General features: G+C 44.2%; 1 protein-coding gene across 1 annotated transcript in view; it reads right to left on the reverse strand.

The window, feature by feature from the left end:
- Nucleotides 1-3,214: 3,214 nt before the first annotated feature.
- The window catches only part of Cep152 (centrosomal protein 152), a 56,502-nt gene continuing 34,429 nt past the window's right edge, over nt 3,215-25,287 (reverse strand). Inside the window, exons 17-27 of the mRNA XM_051144537.1 lie at nt 24,979-25,122; nt 22,526-22,807; nt 20,272-20,403; nt 18,111-18,761; nt 15,314-15,449; nt 10,982-11,146; nt 9,631-9,727; nt 8,864-8,967; nt 6,739-6,895; nt 6,343-6,455; nt 3,215-4,538 (exon numbers count right to left, since the gene is read on the reverse strand). Coding sequence (XP_051000494.1) covers nt 3,529-4,538; nt 6,343-6,455; nt 6,739-6,895; nt 8,864-8,967; nt 9,631-9,727; nt 10,982-11,146; nt 15,314-15,449; nt 18,111-18,761; nt 20,272-20,403; nt 22,526-22,807; nt 24,979-25,122 — 2,991 coding nt within the window. The 3' untranslated portion in view covers nt 3,215-3,528. The remainder of the gene's footprint in view (nt 4,539-6,342; nt 6,456-6,738; nt 6,896-8,863; nt 8,968-9,630; nt 9,728-10,981; nt 11,147-15,313; nt 15,450-18,110; nt 18,762-20,271; nt 20,404-22,525; nt 22,808-24,978; nt 25,123-25,287) is intronic.

Consider the following 25,287-nt stretch of genomic DNA (forward strand, 5'->3'; position numbering starts at 1 on the left):
GAAACATGCTATCGTGGTAAGGTAGCCGCATGTCACAGGAAGGCTCCAGTTTTCCCACCAAGGAGGGTGTGTGTCATCTCATGTAGTCAGGGGACACTCAGCAGAATTTGCCCCTCCTCACTGGTTTCATCTTGAGGTGAAGTGTAGTGCAATAGACACAGAACGTACAGCTGGACACAGCAGCCTGCAGCGTGCACTGTTCACGAGGCATGCCTGTCATGTGCCAGGCCTTTTCAGTGTGGAAGGGGATGGGCTTTTAAGTTTTCTAGAGCTTTTCAGCTATTCCCAGGCTGCATGAGGGATGTGAACCATCCTAAACCAATTAGGCATGAGGAACTGAGACCACTGTGATTAGCTCACAGGAAGGGACAGACACACTCCTTCTTGCTCTAATAGACAATGCTTAGTTTGGCAGAGGACCAACGGCATTACCACACAGCTTCATTTCTCTTGTATGCAATCCACGTGCTCCAATAAGTGATGTGATACAGAGTTCAAATATGTTCCATCCCAAATTATATCCAGAGATTTTGAAATTATATTACCAGAAAGTATCTAAATTCCTTTTAATTCTTAAGATGAAACAAAACAAACTGAAGTTTAAAATCACAAAGATGTTTACTGTTTAACAGGCTTTCCTGCTGGCTGGTCAATTTCTAGTCACAACATAGACCACACATAATCTCCTAGTCCATAAATTTAAACACTATGACACATATAGCCATGTAACTTCTATCAAACTGAGGTCATCAAGCTTGGTGACATAGCACCTTTACTTGCTGAGCCACCTAATTGGCTCTTAGTCCATCAACCTTAAATACTGACTAACATCTCCCCACAACCCCAACACCCTACAAAGAATGGTTCAACTGATCTCATACAGGAAGCCGGCTGAACTCACTGTCTTTCTTGAGAACATGGGGAAGAAGAGGAAAAGATAAAGGGCCAATGAGACATGAAGCCAAACACAAACAACACAGCAAAACAACTGGGTAAAACACCAACTCCAAAGTTGCTGCGAAGCCATTAGTGTTCAACAACTTCATGAAATGTGACTAGGAAAAGGTGACCTAAGATAGTAGGAAAATCGGAAAACCGAACACAGCTTACTCACAATTAACAAATAGTGGTAAACAAGACAATAAAGATTAAAAAAAAAAAAAACAAAACCTCATGGCACAACATGGTATCATATAGACAAGGAAGAAAAAAGTATAAAACACACACACACAAAAAAAAAAAAAACTGCATATATTTCCCCAAATCGCCTTAAAAAATTTAAATATCAAATTTTATTATCTGGTAGGATACGTGCACTACTTTGATAGTGGCACAAATGCTATAGGAGCAACCAAGAGCTTCTGCGTTGGACAACCAGCTACTTTTGAGATGTGACAGTATGTACAAGTTCTGCACAAGCTCAAGCCAGCTAAAACAATCCCAGTATTGGGGTGAAGCAGGAAGTCCTACCCCTCATCAAGGAGCCACTGACATCTGCAACCGCTGGGCAAGGGAAGAGGTAGTCTGGGGTGTGACCCCTGGTGGGTTGACAATGCTCTAGGGGGGTGGGGCAACAGGAGATACACACTGACTCAAACAGAAAGGAAGAAAGGAGGGAAGGAGGGAAAGAGGCAGGGAGGAAGAGGAGGAGGGAGGAAGAAGGGTCTGGATAAAGCAGGCTCCAGGGATGTGCTTCCGGAGACTCCCATTACATTAAAAGGTAAAACAACAGGGTGAAGGGAATGAAGCAGAAGAGAGACACGTAGCCGGCAATAATCATGAAAGAGCCCAAGTGGCTACAGTCATTACAGTGAAAATCAAGATAAATATTAAATTCAAAGCGTATCTTATAAAGGTGGAGGATCAATACAGTAGAAAGATACAACAGATATAAACGGACTCCTAACAACGTATCTCCAAATACATGAAATGAACAAAAAAGACAGAACTGAAAGAAAAGCAATGTAATGATTATGGTCAGAAATTAACAGAGGCCACTCAGTAGGAAATTTTGTTGTTCTACACTGACACGTGTTTCTGCGTAGGCCAGAAGGGAGCTTTGAGTCCCTGGATGGAGTGAGCACTAGACAAACTTTACATGGGTGCTGGGAACTTAACTTGAGCACTCTGAAGCACTGAGGCCTCGCGGCAGCCCTCCATGTCCTGTGCTTAACAGAAAAGGCAAAATCATCAGCACAGTCATAGCAGGCTTGGCAGCGCCACTGACCAAAAGCCTAATGCATGTTGAAAACTATTGGTGAACAGGAGAAACACTCTTGTCAGCTAAAAAGGGCTCCTCCACAGACCATAAAACAAGTCTGCAAAATAGAACCAGACTCATTTGAAGTATATTCTCCCAAAACAATGGAAAATAGCGGAAAACTTGGCGTGTGTGTGTGTGCGTGTGTGTGTGTGTTTGTGTGTGTGTGTGTGCAGGAGTCTCAAATTCTCAAAAATAAAATATTTCCAAACTACTCATTGATCAAAAAACAAGTCACAAAGAAAAAGAGTGAAAACTAATATGTAATGTATTGATATTTATAAGTTGAGCTTAAATACTACATTTGGTTGGTCATATGCACAAATAATCAAAGTCTGTATTTTTTTTTCCGTTGGAGTGGATTTCAAACAAGATATCAATATATAATTTTTAGATTATAAACTACAAAATAAGTTGAAGGAGACAAAAACATGTTTTGTTTTTTTTAAATCACAAGTGGAAGATGAGAAAAAGACTTGTGAGAGAGCAGGTGATGTTTATCCCCTCAGAAGTCAAACCACCATGTGGGGGAGATTGGTTATTAACCAGCTGAAAAACATCCTTGAACAAATTCTGAGAGGAGGTATAAATGTGAGTCAAAAACAAGAGGTGGGGCCCTTGGAGACTTGGGATAGTTTTGGCTGTTCATCGCTCCACTTCGAGATGCTCCTAGAAAGAACCGCTCGAGGGAAGGCTTTGGGGCTCCAGGCTCTGGCTGAGGTTCTGGGTTCTGGGTTCTGGTTGCTCCAGGTTCCAGCAGAAGAAATCCTGCTGATTATGCCAGGACAAACGTTCCTCAAAACTGATATCCTTACAGTTTCATTATTGTATTCTTTAATCTTCTTTTCCTATTGTTTAGGTTTGTCGAGTTATAAGTAAGATATTCTCAGTTAATAAGTTCGTAATAAAATATATGTGTTAAGAAAATTGAGCCTACAATAAGTCATAACAAATTGGCAGATTACATATAATTTTATTAAATACTTTAACACTGCAAAATAAGTTGGCATATAAATATAAAAGTAGAGAGCTGAGCAACCAAAGAAAGCACCACACAGTAGCAGACCACACAGCACATCACTCAGGCCTCCAATGCTAAGGCAACACAAAGACCTCAAGTAACTTCATGCGAACACGTCCCTCAGGAACAAGGGCATCAAACCCATGAAAACTGGCAGGCAGATCTCATAATGGTTTTTTCAGCATAAAGTATACCTGTTCAGTTTCTTGTCCAAATAATAATGATTCTTCTGAAATATGGCACGTGATTAGTCTAGACTGGCAAAGGGGCTGTCAAAGCCACTATCTCGCTGGCTAGTCAGAGGAGCAGTTAACTTTATCAAGGGCTTCTGACACACTGAAGATGGTCCCGTGCCACTCAGTTTCCCGAAATCTGGCTTTAACACGTCAGTGTTCTGCGGAGACAAGTGTCCCAGAGTTGCACCCATCTTCCCTTGCTGGGTATGCAGGGTTTCCTTGGGCAGATGTGGAGTGTAAGTACCCCGACAGACCACATTACTCTTCAGGGCATCCGGAAGACAACTGGCTGCTGAGAACTGTTTCAACTGAACAGAGTCACCCAGCACGTCTAGAGTCCTTTGTGACCTATCACCAAGAAACTGCACAGCACGACTGCCACAGGGTAAAGTACTGCCGGAAGGCCAGCCCGGAGAGCTGCTAGGCCCACCTCCATCTTTCACTGGGGTGTCCTGAGCGCCCACAGCCTGATTCATCTCCAATGCAGCACTTTCTGTTTCTCTTAGAGAACCACACATAAATGCATTTAACCTTGGTGTTTCATTGGGACATCTGAGAGCTGGGTGTGTGGACTCTGAGATGTACTTAGGTAAAGATTTCTTTTCAGCAGTTCTGAGGAAGGGGTGGGCGGCTGGATAAAGAGGGGACTCAGAGCCAGCTCCACCAAGTGCGTCTTTCTTTTCGTGCAAATCAAAGCCTCCTTTGCCCTTGCATGAGGCAAACTCAGGAGCAACAGTCTTTGCCAAGGCGTCCGGAGGCCTGCAACTCCCATCCCCTGACTGACAGTCTGATGGCGAAGCTCTGGACGTCACAGGCTTTGTCTCTCTGTGTTCTGAATCCTCTAACCGCCTCTGTGAATTAGACGCAGCCCTCCTCCCAGGAGCTTGCTCACACACATTTCTGGAGATAGGTTTTCCACTGTTTGCTTTGCTTTCAATGCAGTGTGGAATGCTCTGACTCACACCGTTCCTTTCCGATCTTTCAATGCCCATCAGCATCTCTGCAGTCAAGGGAAAGGCTACTATGTGCAAAGGAACACAAAATTAGAGGCACAAGAATTAAGAGAGAATTTACACTTTAAAGAGAAAAATATGTTTATAATTGTGTGTATTGTCAAAGAAAATGCATCAGTGCTACACAAGTAAAAACATTGTTTTACTCATATACATGGAAAAGGTAGTTTTTGTGGCTGAAATGTTAGTTTGTGCCACCTTGACACAAGCTGGAGTCACGGGAGAGGAGGGAGCCTCATTTTCTGCTATTCCATCTCTTTTCTTGGTAGGTACTACATTTCAAGAGCTGACTGCACTGCAACGTTGCTGGGTCTGATGTCAAGCATGAAGGATCTGACACCTGTGTAGTGCTCAGGGCAAACATCCCTCTGTAAAGGCCAGGACGTGGCACCAGATCACAGGAAATCAGCCACAGCATGAAGTTCTAAGACTTGTATCCCTGAGTGGTGATCTTGTCAGCCTGAGTTGACAGACAGAAGCTGGTGCTAGCGGAGACATGATTTGGAGGGCCTTGCCCCAGACAAGAAGACTGCTTTCTTGTGGCATACCACCGCCCTTTTGTACCTCAAGTGCTCCCGTGACATATGTCTCAGGTGCCTGAGTAAGCTCTGCTTCCAGGTGACCAGAAGGTCAAAAGCTGAATTTCCACACATACATGTTAAATGTCCAGTTGAGAATTTGGCAATTTTCTTCTTGTATTTCTGCCAGTGTTTAATTTTTCAGTAGTCTCATGGGAGGCCATACCATTGTCGTCTGCGCCTTTAATGTGCGCTCTGCTCTTGCCCACTTCTGCATTTACGTTTATAATCTAATCGCCCCACTTCACCTGCTTATTGTCATTCTCTATCACCCTGAGCACTTGAGTTCTTGTAAAAATACCAAGTGTCATAGACCCCACTCACAGCCAGTGGCTGCTGGTGTTGCCCAGGCAGTGATGCTGCTGTCTACTTTTAGTGTCTATTTATGTATGCCTTCTAGCTTTTCCACTCTTTTGATTTTGTTAGACTAAACTTTTTCTTAAAAGGCTTCCCTCTAGTAGCTGGGCAGTTCTATATTCATCTCTACTTCCTTGTTGGTGTCCCTACAGTTTACATCTTTCTAAGACACTCGGTACACTTCTAAATGTCTTCACGCTCTTTTGTTTATGTAGTCCTTCGCCTTAGGTACATATTCTGTCAGCTCTGGTCTGTGTTTGTTTGGCCTCTCCTTCACAGTGATGATGTTCTTAGCGAGCAGCGTGACTGAGGAGCCGGGAGATGGGAATGTTGCAAGGAAGTGGAGAGACCTGACAGCTGACACCATGGGCACAGAGGCTAACAGCGCATCCTTGAACGTCCTGGTACCCAGAACACTACCTTGGTCCCACTAAGCCAAACACTAGGGTTGGGGAAGGAAAAAGAGAAATGGGAGGGGGAAGGGAAGGGAGGGAGCTGGAGAGGAGCAGAGGGGAGGAACTAAAACTGCCTCCACGTGGGCACTGTTCCACCACCAGCTCATCACCCACAGGCACACAGATGATCCTGCAAGTGAAATATTGCTGCTGCTCCTGCTTGTACAGTTATGGGGCAGTTTTGAGTTGAGGTTTCCCCTTTCCTTGAGTTCTACCTTCTTTGTTTCAGGGGCTCCCTAGTCTATCAACTGAAATTTCTCAAAAGCCAGTTAGTTATCTTTTTGCCATTTTTCATGCTGTCCTTTAAAGTCTTGTCCATCACTTTTTGGGATGGATGCAACAGTGGCAGTTGGCAAGGCTGTGCAGTCTACCTTTTCATGCGTAGACTTCAGAGAGGCAGATAAAGAGGAGAGAGAACCAACCTGAGTGGCCTGCCGGTGCACACCTGACTCCGCAGTCGGACTCTGCAATTGTTCCCAGCAGCTCTGCCATTGAGGCGAGTTTGCTAGCAGTATTCATAATCTTTTTCTCAGCTCTGTGGGGAATTCCAGGATATAAAATTAAAACAGTTTAAATGAAAATCATGAGACTCCTTAGCCCTGGGATTGTCTCCTACCAGCTCTACCAACGGTGAGGGAGACCCGGCCTAAGCTTCTCTTGTGATCACATGAACAGTTCTATGGCTAATGAAATGACAGCCTGTCCTGTCCTGGTGCATCGGGACGCACAGTGTCCACTGATCATAGAAATGGTTGGTTCTGTGGTGAAGGACACGACCGTGCTGGTGCATCGGCATGCGCAGTGTCCACTGAACTCACCCCTCTTCTTTTCCATTATCTTGCAGGATCTGCTGAAGGCAAGTCAGATAATACTTCCGCATCTTCCGGGCAGTTTCCTGCCGTTCCCGCAACACTTCGGATTTTACCATTTCCGCAGCTCTTTCCTTGCTCTCCTGGATGTATCGAAGCATGTCACCTGCAGTGGGTGAAAGAAACCCCACAATTTTCACCGTCTCTCCAAAGACAGGAGGGACAGATTTCAGACCAGTTTTCTGGCAGATGAGGTGAAAGAAGCATAGTTTAAGCATACTTTCCATGCTCTTTAGAACGGAACCCTTCACAATGCCAATTGGGTAGACTCAGGAAAAGCACTCTGTCAGCTAAGCTGGTGATGGCTGCACATGGAAGGCAAACAGGTATATCTTGTCTTATTCTAACTGACTCAGGTAAGAGAACAGGGAGCAGCAGCCAGGAGTGAACAGAAAGGCAGATCCTGAAAAGGAAGCAACCACTATATTCTCCCCCTGTACTTGAAAGTCTCCAGGCTGTTCTTAGCCAATGCTCCCAGTAGCAGTCACAGAACCGTAGTAAACTCACAATGGGGCCAGGAGTGGGAAGAGTCATGCCCCCTTCTGAAATTCACGTAAAATCAGAATACATACCTTTCTCTTGGTCAACATGGCTTTCATTTGTACTACTGCTGGTTAATGCTAACATACATTTATTTATTTATTTATTTATCTATTTATTTATTTATGTTTTTCAAGACAAGATCTCTCTGTGTAGCTTGACTGTTCTGGACTCACTTGGTAGACCAGGCTATCCTCAAACTCACAGCGATCCACCTGCCTCTGCCTCCCGAGTGCTGGGATTAAAGGTGTGCGCCACCACACCTGGCTTAAAGCTAACGTTTAAAAATTAAGTCTGTGACTACATTCTCTATCTAGAGTCGGCTACTCTTGCTATATTAGGAATGCCCACCCACACAGGCCCTGCCCTGTCAACGTCAGTGAGCATCTGAGAATCAGAAGCTCTGTGTACAAACGCTAACTGGGGTCCACTTTTCCTTCTTTGAGATAGGAAAAAATGAGATCGTGTGGCCACATGACCTGCAGCTACTCTTCTAAAAGGTAAAACATAACATGCACGTTGTGCTTCTCTCTGGAAGCTTGTAAAAGGTGTTTGCTGTAACTATGCCCTTTGCTGGCACGAAGAACAACTGAGAAACAAATCTCACTGCTGATACTGCCTGGCCTTTCACATCTACAAGCCACTCTGATACCCAACAGCTTGGAATCTGAGACCTTTACTGCCTTCTGTTAAAAAGTGAAAGCAATTTTAGGAGGAAAGTATGTGTCTCTACATAAACCATGACTACTGTACTGAGACACACCCATGCCATGCACTTCTGTTGTTAGAATGCAGGAGTCTTTACTCTGGAAACACTCTGGAGATGTTCTACAAGGCGGCTAGAACTGACAAAGCTGTTTGGAATAAGGAGAAATAGTACTAACTGGATTCATCCCCACAGTTCCTCATCTGACTTAGGTCTGGGCCCCACTCTGTCCTCCCCTCTGCACCGGATGCCCAGGCGCTCCCTCCTACTGAGCCATATTCCAGTATCCACAGGACATGTTCTTCCCTACAGGTTATCCATGTTGTAAGCATATTACATTTTAAGAGTTTGATTCCAATGTCTAAACAGAGACTAAAAACTAACAATCAACAATATAAAGTAACTACTCTTGAGAACTAGAGAGATGGCTCTGTGGTTAAGAGCACTGACTGCTACTGCAGAGGATCAGGCTTTACTTTCCAGGACCCGCACAGTGGTCCATAACCTCCCCTAACCCCAGGGCCAGTGCCAGGGCATCTGAAATCATCTTCTGGCCTCTACTGGCAATAGGCATGCACACACACACACACACACACACACACACACACACACACACACACACCAAACAAACAAACAAACAAAAACAACCCTACTCGTGTCAAGAATAATCTATTACTGTGTACTGAGATGGCATCAACAGTTTCTTCTAAGGCTGAAGAAAAAGGCAGTTTGGAAAAGTCACTAAAATAGCAAACCCTGAGTTCCCATTTCACAAGAGTGCGAAGGGCTTGTACCAGCAAGGATCTTGACAATCTCTTTGGGACTTACGTTTAATTTTTTTCACAGCTTTAATGTACTGCCCTCGGAGTTCTTCCAAGGCCTGTCCACTGCACGGCAGCCAAGCGCTCTCAATGGCTCCTGCAGACTGTGACCTAATAACAAAGCAAACCGTAGAACCAGAGGCTATGGGTGAGGAGCTGCATTCGGAAGGCTAACATGCATTCATTAACCAGTAAGACGACCTAAGCTGTGGCCAGGACTTCCCCTGAAAGAAGACCAGTGTTCAGATATTTCCAATCAGAGGAAGGTCAGGGAGGGGGCTCGGAGGGGGGCGGTGAGGTGGGGGGGGGGGGGGAGGTGAGTGCTTGCTTAGCACCCGGGAAGCCTGGGCTCCATGAGGCTCAAAGTCAAGGCGATCCTGAGCTACATTTGAGGCCAGCCTTGGGAGACATTACACCTTGTTTCAAAAAGAAAGAAAATCAACAAATGACCATTATGACTGCCTGAGTAAATATCGGCAAACCCACATGATGAACAAGTACCGAGCTAATAAAGAGCACATGGTAGGAGGTTCCTAGTAACACGGGAAAACGCCTGTGTAATCATATTAGCGAAGGGTTACAATAATCCCCAAATCCCAAGTTTCTGAACACTGTGCACATGACATGTATGTACAGACAGCCTAAGTGATATAAAACAAAATACTACACTGTCCTTCCTGAGAATATATTTTATGTGAAATAACACAATTCAGGGTGGCATTTCTAATATTAAAGTACTTAGAAAATGCAACGCTCTTTAAACTGTAAGTTTACCGTGGTGGTGTTCTGCAAAGGGCCTTCAGTGCTTCCAACTTATTCTTCATGTCATTGTTTTCTTCTATTAATTCCTCAACCACCCTGCTGTTCTCTTCTGTAACAGAAAGTCAGCATTAATCTCCTGCCCGTCCTCGAGTTCCTCGCATACAGGCGCCTTTGGGGGCGGGGTGCTATTTCCACCCTCTCGTGTCCTTGTTCCTTGGTCAGCCCTGTGCTGAACCTTCCCTTAAGCAGCTTTCTCAGCATTTAAAATCTGCTTCATTTTTCTCTCCGCTGCAGACATCCTGAGACTTGTGCCCAAACGTCTGTGTGTATGTGCTGAGCTCCAGCTAAACGGAAGCTCTCCAGAGAGAGTCTGCTTTGTCTGTTTTTCTGCAGTGCTATGGCTGGAACTCAGCAATACACATGGCATGCAAGAACTCCACTACCAAACTGCATTCCCCATCAAGATCTAGTGTGTCGTCTAGCGCTAAGTAAGCTTGGCTCCTAGCTTAGAGTTTATATTCATATCCTTGAGCAAGAACCTCAAAATAAAATAAAATAACTGTAAAGTAGGGACCATTCAAACATTTACTGTGTAGTATATGGTGGGTACTATGACCCTGAAGATGAATAAGATGAGACACACGCTTTATCCTCAAGAAACAGTCTGGATGGGTCCCTGGCAAGTAGAGTGCAAAACAGCAGCAGAGTGAATGAAGAAACCCATGCAGAAATACAGGACCACACGGCTGTGCCCACTTACCTCAGTTGGGAAAATCAAAGAGATTTTGGCAGAAATGGCATTTTGTGAGCTAATTCTAAAACATGAACGTTACACCAAAAATAAACAGCGTGGTCAAGGACACATGACAAAGTGATAACACACAGGCAAGGCCCAGGGGCAAAGAAAACAAGTGCGAACAACATTTCAAATGCGCAGTCAAGAGCACAGGGTAGAGGTTAGTGGTGAGGAAGCGGATAGCGGAGCGTAAAAAGCCAACAGCTCTGAGGAGCAAGAGAAATGACAGCAGATAACCTTGAGAGCATGCGTGAAGGGACCGGGGGGAAGCTGGCCCAGACCCACATGCTTTATTTGTGCTATTTCTGCCTCCCAGAGCAATGCCTGACTTGACAAACACTTCCATAGCCAGTGCAAAGAGCTCTGTCTGAAACTCAGGCCTTCGATGTCTGATCAATGAGGAAAGGAACGATAAGCTCCTTAATTCAAATAGTAAATATAGATCCAAACTGGTTTATATCGACCCCAAAAGAGAACTGGTGCCCATGTGAACAAAAGCCTTCCGTCTGAGTGTTTCAGCGGGCCCGGCCAGCCTCCTCCAGCAGCAGTGAAGCCTGAAGCGCTAACCTCCAAGTCTCTCCACTGCAGCTCTGTGCATCCTTTCTAAATGCTGAAGGCGCCTATGGCACTTCTCTAGTTTCTTTTTCAGATCTTGACACTCCTGCTTTTCCTTTTCAAGTTCTTGGAAGCACTGTCCACAGCATAAATCTTTAATTTCAAAGACCTTTTTATCTGTAAAAAAAATTAAATGATACAAGACCTTTTCATAAAACCGTTTGGGTTAAGGGCAAGCAAGGAAAAAGAAACCCAGATGGCAGACGCATGACCAAAAGCCACAGCAGGAAGAAGTGGGGTCTAGCTGCAGCCCCATTACCTGCCCAATGGTTACTATGAAACATAATGCCCAGATCTTGATATTTAATACCGTTGTCCATAAAGGGAACCAGAATTGTCTAAGAAATGACTAACTTCAAAAGTAGAAGATGGTATATACAAAAGGAAACAGAAATATCTTGCTAAGGCAGAAAGTAAGAAAAGAACAAAAATCATGAGCACAGAACAAAGACACGGGTGATAAGCTGAAGGTCTCCCTAGATGGACCTGGGCATTCTGAGTGCTGACTGAATTATAAAGTATTGGAAAATAAGAATATGTGATTCGTACGAATAATGACACAGATGGATAAATAGTTAAATGGATGGTCCAGCAAGCAAAGACTTTTTTAAATTATAAAAACATGCTGAATGCCAACTGGTAAATGTAGAGAGATGTTTAGAGTGGAAAAAATTATCATTTTACAACCAGTACAGTAAAGACAATCAGGCAAGAATCAGAAGTGACTACCACATCTAAGAGTAAGCTTTAATGAGAAGGCTGTTTGCACGGTCCTCAAAGTGCCTCTCTGCTGGCTGCTTATTGGTTGCAGATGAAGGGAGGGCAGTAATTATATAAAGAATAAACTGGACACAATTTTGACCAGGTGATCAGAATTAACCTCAACAATAAAAGGAAACTGGCCACTATGTGCTTCCAGATGTGACAACAGCACCAGTGTGGTCTCCAGCAAGAAGCCACAATCTGAATGGACTCACGAAGAACAGAAGATAAGGGAAGAAGTTCAGTTAAAAAAAAAAAATGAATGGGAATAAAAGAGAATATTAGTCCTCAACATTTCAAAGTGATACAAGACCAGAGAGGTGTGGGAAGGCTCTATGTCAAAGGATGCAAAGGCCGTTATCCTAAAGGGCACAGACAAAAGAGTGTAACGTACAGGGGGAGGGCTATACTAGACATCCTCTGGGTCAACTGACAAAGTCAGAACGAAACAGCAGGTGGATACTTTAATGTTAAATATACTGTGCTAAGAATATGCAAGGGGGAAATCCATATTCTTAGAGAACATAGGCTGAGGCACTTAGGCATAAAATACCACAGTGGTTATCCCACACCCTCAGATAGTTCTAGAATGAATACTTGATGTATACACACATAAGGAAACAGAAAAAAGGTCATCAAAAGCTAGCTAAATTGAGTGTTCTATGAAACTATACAGATAGTTTTGTAGGTTTGAAACTATCTCCAAATTTGAAATTTTATTTAAAAATTTGGGAGCCATAAACAAAAAAATCCTTTGGCAAGAGAAAGAAAAACAAATCTTTGTACAGTGCTGCTAGTCTTCAGCCCAGACCAATTTCTCTCACAGGAAGCCAAGTCATATGTAAATTTTATCTCTACCATTTATCAGATTACAATGCACATCTCAAACTACTACTTATGGGATACAAGAAACAAAATACAAATCGGGGTCCAGTAAGGTACTTCCAGCCACCTAGAGGCCAGAGGTAAAGGGAAAGGTTCTGTTGAGGACAAGGACAAAAACAACTGCCAACTCAAGGTCAATGTAACATTAAGTGCGTGCGGATGTGTGATGCAGGATTTGCCCCAGCAACTGCCAGTTCTTTCCAGGCTATAGCGAAAACAGCAGTTATGCAGCAGGAGGGTGTGTGCAGGACAGAAACGATACAAAGGCTCCACATACTGGAGAGGATCTTATAAGTTTGCCAGTTCCTACTTCAGAAATCTCAGTGACTAAGCAACAGCCTCATATTCCCAGGTGAACTCTTGCCTATAAAGAGCCGCAGCATAGCCTGAGAGGATCTGGGTTCGATTCCCAGCACCCACATGAAACTCACACTGTCTGTAACTCCAGTGCCAAGAGATCTGATGCCCTATTCTGGCTTCTGTGGCGCACAGACAATAAAAGCAGGCAAAATATTCATACATATACAATTAAAAATTTTAAATCTAAAAGATGCTATTTTAAAAAGTGAAAAGCTTACTGCATCAAATGCTTATGCATTACCACGTACTTTGCTATGTGTTAGAACCTAGTAGACTAGCACCACTCCTGCCCTATAATCTATGAAAAAAAAAAAAAAAAGTCAAAATGCATCAAAAAGATTTCCACTGATACAACAGCTGAAAAAGGGCTGGCAGGATGCTCAGTAGCAGTAACACTGGCCACACGCACCTGACTACTAGAGTTTCACCCCCAGATCCCACAGCAGAAGGAGAGAACAAACTATAAAGTTGTCCTTGACCTCTACATGTGCACACTGGAACATGTGTTCTTACCCTACCACTGCATGTACACATGACCCCCCACATCCCAAAAATAAAAATATAAAATGAAAAACAATGGGAAAAATCAGTGAATGGGGGAGGGACAGCTTTAATTGGGGAGGGAAGAGGGAGGACAATACAGAAGGGAGAATGGATATATAACACTAAAATTCTAAAGATGCTTGAAATAGCCATAGGGAATTGTATTTTATACTTACCTAACATTATACCCAATACATACAAATGTGTGCACGCACACACAGACACACACACATACACATACACACACATACATTCTGAAGTTATGAGATTTAGAAAGATAATACCCTCCCCCATGAATCAGAGATCTAATAAAAAACCCCAGAGATTCTCAAAACAATATAGTCTGTTTATGCTGCCTTTGGTTGTGTCCCCAAAGTTGAAGGTAAGTCCCTACTGCTGAAGACAACATCCACTTTGAGGCATTTAAGCTGGATCCAACTTCAAAGTGTCCTCCCTGAAGACTAGTTTCCTTAGTACCGGAAGCTAATACACAAGCTGTCAAGGGAGGAAAGCAATCAATACTCCTACCGAGCTGTCGTGCCTACAAACCACAATAATGAGCAGCATGGCAAGACGCGCCTGAAGGAGCAATAGTGGCACTCCTAACTCGGCAGTAACCAGCAGCCCTGTAATTGCACCAGCAGGGCCCACTCAACAAGAGGGAGACCACGCCTGGCACTGTAACCCTAGCAAAGCACAGCGGCTAGTGAGGCCACAGATCCTGGAGGAGAGCACACTGCTGTCACTGTCCTAACCAGTGTCCTCACTAGCAGTGTCCTCACTAGCAGTGTCCTCACTAGCAGTGTCCTCACTAGCAGTGTCCTCACTAACAGTGTACGCACTAACTGCACTCTAAGTCCTTATCCTTAGGCTCACAGGTAAATGAAGCTCTTGCCTCTCCTCAAAGAATATCTTTTTGCAGAAGCCACAACTGGTCAAAACGCAGAGAACAGCTGGCTGTGGGGCACCATTCCTAAATGCGACATCTACAACCCAACGCCTATACCCGTGACATCATGGAAACGGGGGAGGGGCTTGGGAAATCTGCTGGAAGATGGTTTTCTAGACCCGACAAGGAAGCCATACTATGGAAACCTTGACAATAGGGCTGCTTAAACAAGACCTGACCGGTGACAACACCAGGTGGCATGCCAACGTGGATGACAGAAGTCTCCCACGGTCCCGCCCCTAAGCAAGACTGCAGGCAACTAAGGAATGCAAAAGAGAGGGAGGGAAGGAGAGAGGAGGAAAAGAGGGAGAGAGGATGGGAGAATGAGAGGGAGAGAGAATGGTCTGTCCTGAAATCATATACACATAAACAACACTAAGCAGATTCGACAGGTGGCATCTATCTACACACACACACACGCAACGCACACACGCACACACACAGTAATAATAAAGACACCATATGTTTAGGGGATGGATGGTAGGAGTTGAAGGGGGAGAGGCTAACTGATGTGATTGTATTTTAATTATATAAAAGAGAGAAACAACTGAAGTGAGTCTCGGTGATTTGGATGTATTGTCTCCACTACTCACTCTTTGGCAATTCTCTAATGTGAAACCCTTGACTTCTCAACAGTCAGGACTAAGTGTGTGACCGGAGTCTCTGAGCCTCATTCTGTAAGAACCACTTGTAAGTGGAGGGAAGCACACCAGGCTGGAAGAGGCTCCAAGTGAACCCTGCCCCCGGATACAAAATGCAAACTAGACAGGAAACGAAATCAATACCAGCTTCCGCTTCTGGCAAGGCTGAGGACCGAGCACAGTGTCCGGGGGTGGAGACAGGAAGGGACGCTGGGACCCCAGGGTCTCCTTGGCCAGTGTTCCAGATGACCGCATCTGCAGAGGTCTTGACCACATTTCTCTGAAAGAAATTGTCTTCATACTTAATGCCTGGAAAAAATGTCTACAAACATTGTTTATGACCTTAACGTTCACCTGTAATCCCAGCACTCAGGAGGCAGAGGCAGGTGGATCTCTGTGAGTTCGAGGCCAGCCTGGTCTACATAGTGAGTCCAGGACAGCCAAGACTACACAGAAAAACCCTGTCTTGCAAAACCAAACCAAACAAACGAACCAAAATAAAATAAAAATAAAATCCAAATGTTAAAGAATAAAGAAATATAATTCTAGTATTAAAATTACCAAAAGAAAGCAGTGCCTGCCAACAACCTTGCTTGAACTAGAGCAATAAGTGACTTTTAGAATGGCATTTGAATGGCATCCAGTATGCTAATGGTCAGGCCTCCCTAGCTGGCTATAACACAAGACAGGAGACAGTGAAGAGTGTCAGAATTATTCCCGAAATCTAGCACACTTTCACTATAACAGGAGTCAAGTTCACTAGCAACTATGATACAAATATTTTACTTCCTAACATATTCAAAATAAGTATTTTAGCATAGTCTTCTACTAGGTAAGAAAGACCAATTGAGTGCCAACTAAAGACAGACTTGGTCTACAGAGACGAGCCTGCTGCACAGGGCCCTTTCTTCACTAGCACTGATGGAGGCTGTTAGCGCCCATCGCTCGCGCAGCAGGTGTACTTACTAGTTCACTGCTTCCTTTATCCTGATACTTTCAGATTTTATACATCTACTAACTACCAGAGAAACAAGGCATGTGGCGTTGCTATCTAGCTTTAACTCTGAAAGGGGACAGAATGCTATGGCTTAAGCTTGCTTGAAATTCTCCCAATAATATTTCCATTTTCTCCTATCCATTAAGAACCATTTTATTAACATCTTTTGATAAAACATTTTTCTTTAAAATTGTCTTGGTCTCTTCCTGCATCCTTCCCATCTTAGCAAGATTTTTGTCTACTTCAATTTCCATGAACAACTCTAAACCCTATGGGTTTAATAAACGATAAATCAGTCTTTCACATTTATGGGAAGTGTACTGCCAACTTGGAATCCCTGAGTGACCCCCAGTGTTCTGGGCTGTGTTGGCTACAAGGCGGCAGGTCAAGTGCTGCTTCTATGACAAACTGGAGATTAGGCGTTTCGAGTCATCTTCCTCAGGAATGGAATGCGACCCACCCAAAGACAGCTGTGAAAGTCTAAGCTCTTAGCTGCATTGTCTCATGTCCACAGGCAAGAGCCAGAGAGCTCCCAGAGAGGAGCGTACACTGCTTGAGCAACCACAAGAGCCCCAGACTGAGTCTGTACTAACATAATATGAGAATGCCTTGAACATTTGCATTTTCACTAAAGGAAAAGTCAAGCTCTTAAGCAACTAAACGTTAATAAGCATCTATAATAAACAGTCGGAGAAAAGCAGTGTCATTCTTTCATCTGTAAAGCATCTTTTCTAGACAGATTTGGAAGCATCAATGTGATTTCTTCATCATCTCTATTGCTAAAATCCGCTATTCTTCTTACTTTTCCCCAATATTGTCAATGAAGTATTAAGCAATGCTCATGGGAACTGATCTTGCCAGTCGTTTTATGGATGGCAACGACGTAATAGGAACAGTGTTGTAAAATCAGGGATAACGTATGAACTGGGATGAACTGGAGTGAAGTGGACCGACCAATCATCTTGGTCCATCTGGCTCTAAACGTCTGTCCTTTTTTGTATGTAGGATGCAGACAGGCCAACAGATATCACAGTTAGTAACTGGGCCAAGGAGTTGGATTCTCTTTTTCTGGGTAGCTAACCATAGCACAGGTTTGCCCAAAACAACTTGCTAGTTTGCCTCCTACACTGGAACACCCATCCCCAGCTTACAAGCATTTCCAGTGGTCATTAACACCAGACGCTCAAAAACTCTAGTGCCTACACCCTCTTCGGAGAATCTTATCAGGCACTTCCCCACTTCTGGTCCTAAACACTGAAACAGGCCGGCCCCACACTAGAACGCAATTCCAAAATTTTCATGAATGCTCATTCCTTCAATCCTAAATTAGTCAGACTGGTTTCATCTGGTTTCAGACAGTAGTATGACTAAAAGAACACAGGGAATGCATTCTACAAGCACACACAGGGGCAGCTGTGAAACCGGACTCCAGGAATTTCAGCAGAGAAATCAAACTTTTTGTTTGTTTTTTAACAATTTTGAGACCTCATTGGCACTTTTTGTATTAGACAGATATAAATTCATTGAGGGCAAGAAATCGACTTCTAACATCTTCAGAAAAACAAACAAATAAACAAACACACACACACACAAACCATAACAACCTTCTATCTTAATATGATGTATACTTCTTAGAGTGGTTGGGGACACAATTATTTAATTTCTAAAATGTTAAGCATTTACAAAAATTAACTCATATATATGTTTAAATAAAAGACGTCTAGAGGCTAAATGCCCTGCCTCATAGTAGAGGGGCTATGAAGCAATTAAAAAATCTAATAGCAAATGTAATCCATTAGATCTGCAATACAGCTTGTAAAATTATTGGTGAAAACACACATCGTAATCTATTAATTATGAGATGGAGACAAGAAAAGGCCACCGTACTCACCTTCTGCGATCACAATCACCCTAAGTAGCCTACAGCGCTCTGTAAGAACATACCTTTTCCAGCTCTGAGGCAAGGCTGTCCATAAACAAGGACAGGAAATCCTGAAGAGCCTTTTGTATACAGGCTTTTACTTTCTCAAAATACTGCACAGACATCCATTTTGAAGAACAAGCTGACATGATTTCTGAAAGCTGCCTGTCCTGTGAGTCACCAGCACAGTCCAGCTGGGTGTCCCGCAGGAGGAAGTCCAGCACAGTGAGGATGTCTTCCTCATACTGATGGAGTTCCAGTTGTGTCCGCTGGGCCTCTTGCAGGGTCCACTCCCTGCGACTCTGGTCCAGACAGGCCTGGAATTCTGTCTCCTTCTGAAGAAGCAGCTCAGCCTTCTGCTTCACAAAGTCCTCTTTAGCTGCCGCAAGCACCTCGCTTATCTTGTTTCGATGGTCATCTAAAAACTGCCGATAATCTTCCTCGTTTTGTTCCTGAATCCTGTGGATTTCTTCCTGTTTTTCTCTGTTCCACTCAGTTCGGGCCTTGGCCAACTCAGCCCTGACAATGGCGGGGGCTTCCTCGTCCCTCAACTCCAGCTCCTTCTGCAGAGAGTGAATTTTCTCTTCCAGCTCCTTGGCAGCTATTCCATTTGACTTCGTATTTTCAAGCTCACTCTTCCATTTCTCCTTAGCTTCAGAGAGTGCAAGAGACAGCTAAAAGGCACAGCAGCGCATATTTGAAAGTCTGACAGCTTTATTATCAACAAATCCTAAGCATCTGGGCTAACCTCCCAACTGAACAAGCAATTAAAAATAAAGGGGGAAATGGGAAAATAAATCTAGATGTGACATTTCTAAAATATGCTTACTCTGGAATTAAGGATCTTCTCTATTTTAGTGTTGGGGGGGGTAGTCTGTGTCGTGTGCTCATGTGCGCTGTGAAGGCACCAGAGGCTGCCACTGGGGCTCCCTCCTGTGTCTATCGTGCTCCACCTTATTCTTCAGAGGAAAGGCTCTTACTTAGCCTTGAACCTCAGCATTTCCACTAGACTGCTGGCCTGCAACCCCCTGCTCCTGCCACCTCCAGCCAAGCCCAGCACTGAGGCTACAGGTGCAGGGGTGTGGCCTCCAGCGCAGGGGCTACAGGTGCATGGGCGTGGCCTCCAGCGCTGGGGCTACAGGTCATGGGCGTGGCCTCCAGCGCAGGGGCTACAGGTGCATGGGCGTGGCCCCAGTGCTGGAGGCACTTATAATCCCAGCACTCAGGAGGCTGAGGCAGGAGATTCGCACATGCCTCAGTGGGGCGAGTGCTTGGTGTGGAAGCATGAAGATCTGAGTTGGAGTCTCAGAGCCCACATAGGCCACGCCCATACACCTGTAGCCCCAGTGCCTTCTGTATTGTTAAAGGCCTTTAGGCTATCTATCTGTGTTTTACGTTCTACCCAACTTTATTATTTCCCTAGACTACGGGTCTCATCACCATACACACACATACACACACACACACACACACACACACACACACACACACACACACACACACACACACACACACACACACACTCCTCAGTCGCCAGCTCTGAAAAACATTGATAAACATTTACTCCTGGCTGGGCCTACCCCTCTAGCGTGTATTGTATGGACTGTGCCATGATCAAGGCAAGTTTTGCTTCAAATACACTCTGTTGTGTGGACTACAATACCTCTTCCAGAACAGTGGGGGAAAAGTGTAGTCCTTTATTTTTCAAAATAAATAATAGAATTACTGAGTCAAACTTTAAAGTTATTTTCAGTTTGCTTGCCTTCTGATTGGCATTAGTTTAAGACCCATAAATTATGGGGGGGGGCATGTAGTTGCACATCTGGGGCTTCCTTTGAAGAGCATGAGATCTCTAGATAGCTGGGTATTTACACACTTAGCATGCTCTAAGACAGCAGGCAGCTCAGGGAGTCTTCACATGCATGAAAGGATGATGAGAAGCAAGGACCTGTTCTCGATCTCAACCAACAGTTGGTGATAAAATGGGGCTAATTTCTAAGTACAGCCATCTCTCTGATGATGAGAGACTTAAGGCGCTGAGATATACTGTCTTCCCCTCCAGTGAGATAAGAGCAGATTCCACCCGCTTCAGCTCAGTGGGCAGTGTGATGACTCAATGCCAGGAGCAGGTGCACATTCCAGTGTGGAGGTGAGAGGACAGTGATGGAGCTGAACGGCACTCACACGCTGGGCCACGGCCTGCTCCTGCTGCTCCGCCCACTCCTGCCGCTGGGCTCTCAGCAGGGCCTTGTACTCCGCAAGCGTGGGCAGCTCCTGTAGCCAGCGACTGCGGGCATTCTGCACAGCTGTTTCCACCTAAGGAAACGACAAGAGAGGCATAGCAAGGGTAACATTTCACAGGGCTCAAGCTCATAGCAACTACGACCTTGTACTATTTTGCATTATGTCTCCCTGTGTTACAACCACACTGACTTTATACCAAACAGTAAGGCGCAATGCTTCTTTCTAAATTTACATTTTGCCCCCTGCAAACAGCAAAACAGGAAGTGGGAATCTGTTTCTGACAAGCAATGCAGGCATCAAAAGCTTTATACAAAGTACTATCTGTCATTTCCAACCAAGTTCTATTTGTCTTGGGAGAAAAAAAGACCAGTACATACTGCTGCTGTCAAGAATGAATTTGGACATAAGAATGCACATGACCCTTGGGTTCAAACAAAAACTTTAAGTATGATGAACTTCTTTTTTTTGTTTTTGTTTTTTTGGGTGATCCTGCTGTAACCTGTCACCAATCACATGGGCATGGCTTATTAAACTTTTTGCTTTCTTTCTTTTAAAACACAGATATGCACATACCAGTGCAGAGCGGACACAAACACTTTCCAACGAAAGCCCAATTGCATGTCAAGTAACCTCCAGGTGGTTAAACCGCGGCAAGAAGGTAAGAGTTCCTAGAGAAGCTTCTGTCCTTCTGGAGACATTTTCTCCACACTGCTAGCTTTTCTTAGATTTCTTCAAATGATCTAAAATTTCATATGTACCAAAGAAGCACTCTTAAACACTTCTCTAAGCAACGTGTTCTTAACTGCAGTGAAGATTTCAGAAGACTGCTGGCTTGGGGACTCACTACGCAGTCCTGGCCAGCCTAGGACTCACTATGTAAACCAGGATAGCCTAGGACTCACTATGTAGACCAGGCTGGCCTGGACTCACTATGTAGACCAGGCTGGCCTAGGAGTCACTATGTAGACCAGGATGGGTTGGACTCACTATATAGACCAGGATGGCCTGGGACTCACTATGTAGACCAGGATGGCCTGGGACTCACTATGTAGACCAGGATGGCCTGGGACTCACTATGTAGACCAGGATGGCCTGGACTCACTATGTAGACCAGGCTCACCTGGAACTTGTGGTAATCCTCCTGTCTCTTCAAGTACAGCACCAGGACCAACTTCAAGAAACTTTAGCTGATGGAAGGTGTCCTTGATATGTCACATGTTTACTTGCCTATGTTCCTGACTGTAAGACAGCCTGCACTATGAGGAAGAACAATTCCTATGTACAACCTGCTGAGTATTTATCAACAGAAAGGATATTTACATGTTTTACTTCAGTTACTATTTTTGGCTTTTGCTTTTTTTTAGCTCTGGGACTGTAAGGAGGGTCTTGTTGTTCTAGGCAAGTCTCTAGCACTAGCCTGTACCACCAGCCCCAGGTGGCCTCGCCTCTTATTTAAAGTCGAATATCTGAAATAATATATAATAAATAATATATAAATAAATAAAATAAATAATAAAAACAGGTTTTTAGGACGTTACCTGCCTTTTGTATTCTGCTCTCTCATGCATAGACATTGCAGCTCTCCAGGAGAATCACTACATTAACTAACCTAGATACAAGAGGATAAGTCATCTTTATCCTGTTAGCTGGATTATGCTTTCCTAAGTATGGTCTTGCTTTGCAATGTTTCACCCCATTTAAATTGAGGCTGTGAGTGCTTCAAGGGAAAGGCAATGGCACCCCTTTTTGGCCACTGATGGGAATTACAAAGCTCCACCTCGGGGCACACCTACAGACCCGATTCTGCACAGAAGTTCAACACTAAGGCTGTTAAACATCTTAATCTAAAATTACTATTAAAAATTCACTAGTGGAGTATTTTCTATAAAACTAGATGTGAAAGGGTCTTAGTTTGGAATATTAAAAACTCCTTACCCAAGACAGAAACACAGAAAGACACACAACTACATCCTACACTTAGATCTGAGAAAGCAAGCACTTTAAAAACGCAAAGAATACAGAAAAAGAAAAAAAAGTTTTATAACAGAAATGAAAAAGGCTTGAGATAACTGCAGTAGCTTTTCTATTCTAGAAATGGTAAAATGTTTAAAACATATCAGGTTACAATCCAGTTCAAGGCAGCATTTCCCGGAGTTTCACTATTAAGCAACCCCAATTCGACAGTGTCTATCACCTGTCGTGCAATACTCTCACAGTGCTTGAGCTCCGACGCGACTTCAAGCCTCCTCAGAGCCTCCTTGACAGCATGCTCCTGCTCCCGCTCCTGCTGTGGCTGGTCTTGGCGAGCCTGCTGCTCTCCCAGGACTGCTGCCTCTGCCTTAGAAATGGCAGCAGGAAGGGCCGCCTGGTCAGTCTGGCTGCCGCGGTCTGACGTTGCCTTTCTCAAAGCCTTTACGCTGTGATCCAGTTTGGACAGCCACTCCTTTTCCAGCTGTTGAATGAGTTTTTGTTTGCTCTGTTTTTAGATGGAATGAAAAGAAAAACACTGAATAAAGTAAAAAAAAAAAAGAAAAAAGAAAAAAAGCAAGTACAGGTGTACTTAAAAACTGTGGAGGTGTGGAGAGCCTTCTGACACTGTGATGCAGGCTATCATTGATAAAGTTCATGGTCCAGAAGCTCACAAATTATCTTGTGGTTTAGGTAAGTTTAACGTTCTGCACACTGGGCAGATGTGTCCTGCGACAGCCACTGAACACGCATGATAATTACTGCGTAGTAATTATATGAGGGTTAAAATGCAGCCCAAAAATACATTCCCATGCAACACTTGAAAATTTCTCTTTGTCTTTAGCTACAGCAGTGCCATACGTGACCGAGAAGCTCTGAATCTGCCACTGGAGAGAAGCCATGACGAAAGCTAACAAAATTGTTTCCTATTGACTAGGAAGTTTCTCATTAATAATAACTATTTCCACAAAACAAGTGCTGAGTAAATCTAATCAACAAGTTTAAGTTGAGCAGTGTAAGAAATAGTCTCACTGGCCAGAACACCCTGGAATCTTATTTACTCCTATAAACTGAAGTTTACCAGGTAGTAGACTACACCCAAGAGGGAGGCATTACGGAGAGAACCTCTTCATGGTTCCTCGCTCTCAGCAACGCAGTGGAGTCTGAGACAAAACTCTAAAGTAGCCTATCCTTTTCACCTGTTCCCTGTTGGCTATATGGAGTTCTGAAAGGACTTCCTGGCCACCATATGAACAGACCAGGCAAGCTTGTGGCAGACTCCACTTTAGACAAGCTAGAACTCCGGTTTTGTTGTTTTGCTTTTTCTATTTTTTTTTTTCTCCGTGTTTAAGATCATACTTTGGTTCTTACATTTCTATGAAACTAGGCAGGCACGCTAGCGGTGCACATCTTTCACCCCAATACTTGAAGGTAGAGGCAGATGGATCTGAGCCCAAGGCCAGCCTGGTCTACATCGCACATTCCAGGCTACAAAGTGAGACCCAATCTCAAAAAGAAGGTGAGGAGCCAGAGAAGTTAAGTAACACATGCTGGCGAGGATGCAGACAAAAAGGAAGCCTTGTCCACCGCTGTGGGAAGGTTAAACCCAGTCCAGCCACTGTGGAAGCCAATATGGAGATTCCTCAAAAACTACAAATGAAGCTATGAAAAGGCCCAACCATGCCACTCCTGGGTGTTTACCTAAAAGACCCAAAACAGCACAGGGCAGAGACACTGACACAGCGATGTTCACTGCCTTACTGCACGTGACAGGTAGACGTAACCTAGACGTCAGCATCAGGGTGACAGACAGAAGGCAACCGACACACAACAGAGCTCCACTCAGCCATCAGGACCACCGAGTTCCAGTGTTGGCAAGGAAGCAGATGCAGGTGAAGATAATTGTACCCAGCAAAATCAAGTCTGTCTCAGAAAGATAAATACATTACCTGTCATTTGTGGGCCTCAGATTCCACAAGGACACATCACATAAAGCAACAGAGGAAACATGACAGTACAAGGCGAGCTGTCTAGAGAACACAGGGGAGAATGGGACGGGCCAGGTGAAAGGAGTCCCTTAGGGCCTGGCACTAGATGCTAAGTACATTCTTATACTTGCAGGAAAACGGCCTAAGTAACACACATTTTTAATTAATTGAATTAATTTCTTAGTTTTTGCTACTGAGTCTGCCCATATCTTTTCTTTCTAATCCAACACATGAATTATTTATGCCTATAACTACGTAACTAGAGACATTGGTGTAGAGTTATTAGAGTCATTTCATTACAGAAAACTAGGCCACAGTTTCATTTCTAGGAATCAAATAAATATCCAAAATCCCTATCTCCTGAATTTGGATAAAGATCATGGAATAATTTGGAAAAGTCAAAGTGCTATGATGGGTGCTAACAGCCAGAGTACGAGAGAGACCGACAGCTATCTACATATGTGCTAATTAAGTATTAATACACAGAGTGACCAGAAGCCAGGTGCAGTGTCTCCTTCCTTTAACCCCAGCACTCAGGAGGCAGAGGCAGGCAGAGCTCTGTGAGGTTAAGGCCAGCCTGGTCTACACGGCAAGTTCCAGGCCAGCCAGGGATGGGAAAAATAAGAGTGAAAAGAAACTTTGACGCAGCCCCTTTCCTCCAGCCGTGCCACTGTGCTCCAGCTGACGTCACCTCTTTCTCAGCCTGCTGTTTAACGCCTGCCTCTTGTTCCTTCAGCCAATTCTGCTTTTCCATCTTAAGCGTTTCTTGGTATTTCTCCTCGAGTTCTGACTTCAGTTTGCTCACATGCTCTTCTCTGTCTTCCAAAAGCTGTCTCTGTAAACAAAGCGCAAGTAAGGGGCTCTGGAGTCCTAACAGCCGCCAAGTTAAAATGTTTCCGTGTCGGGGGTGGTGGCCGGATGAGGCGTTCAAGGTCACTCCTGGCTTTTAGCAGGTTCAAAATCAACCTGGGCTACAGTAGAAGACTGTCTTGATAAAATA

This window comes from Acomys russatus, chromosome 4, assembly GCF_903995435.1.
Source record: "Acomys russatus chromosome 4, mAcoRus1.1, whole genome shotgun sequence".
Lineage (NCBI taxonomy): Eukaryota > Metazoa > Chordata > Mammalia > Rodentia > Muridae > Acomys > Acomys russatus.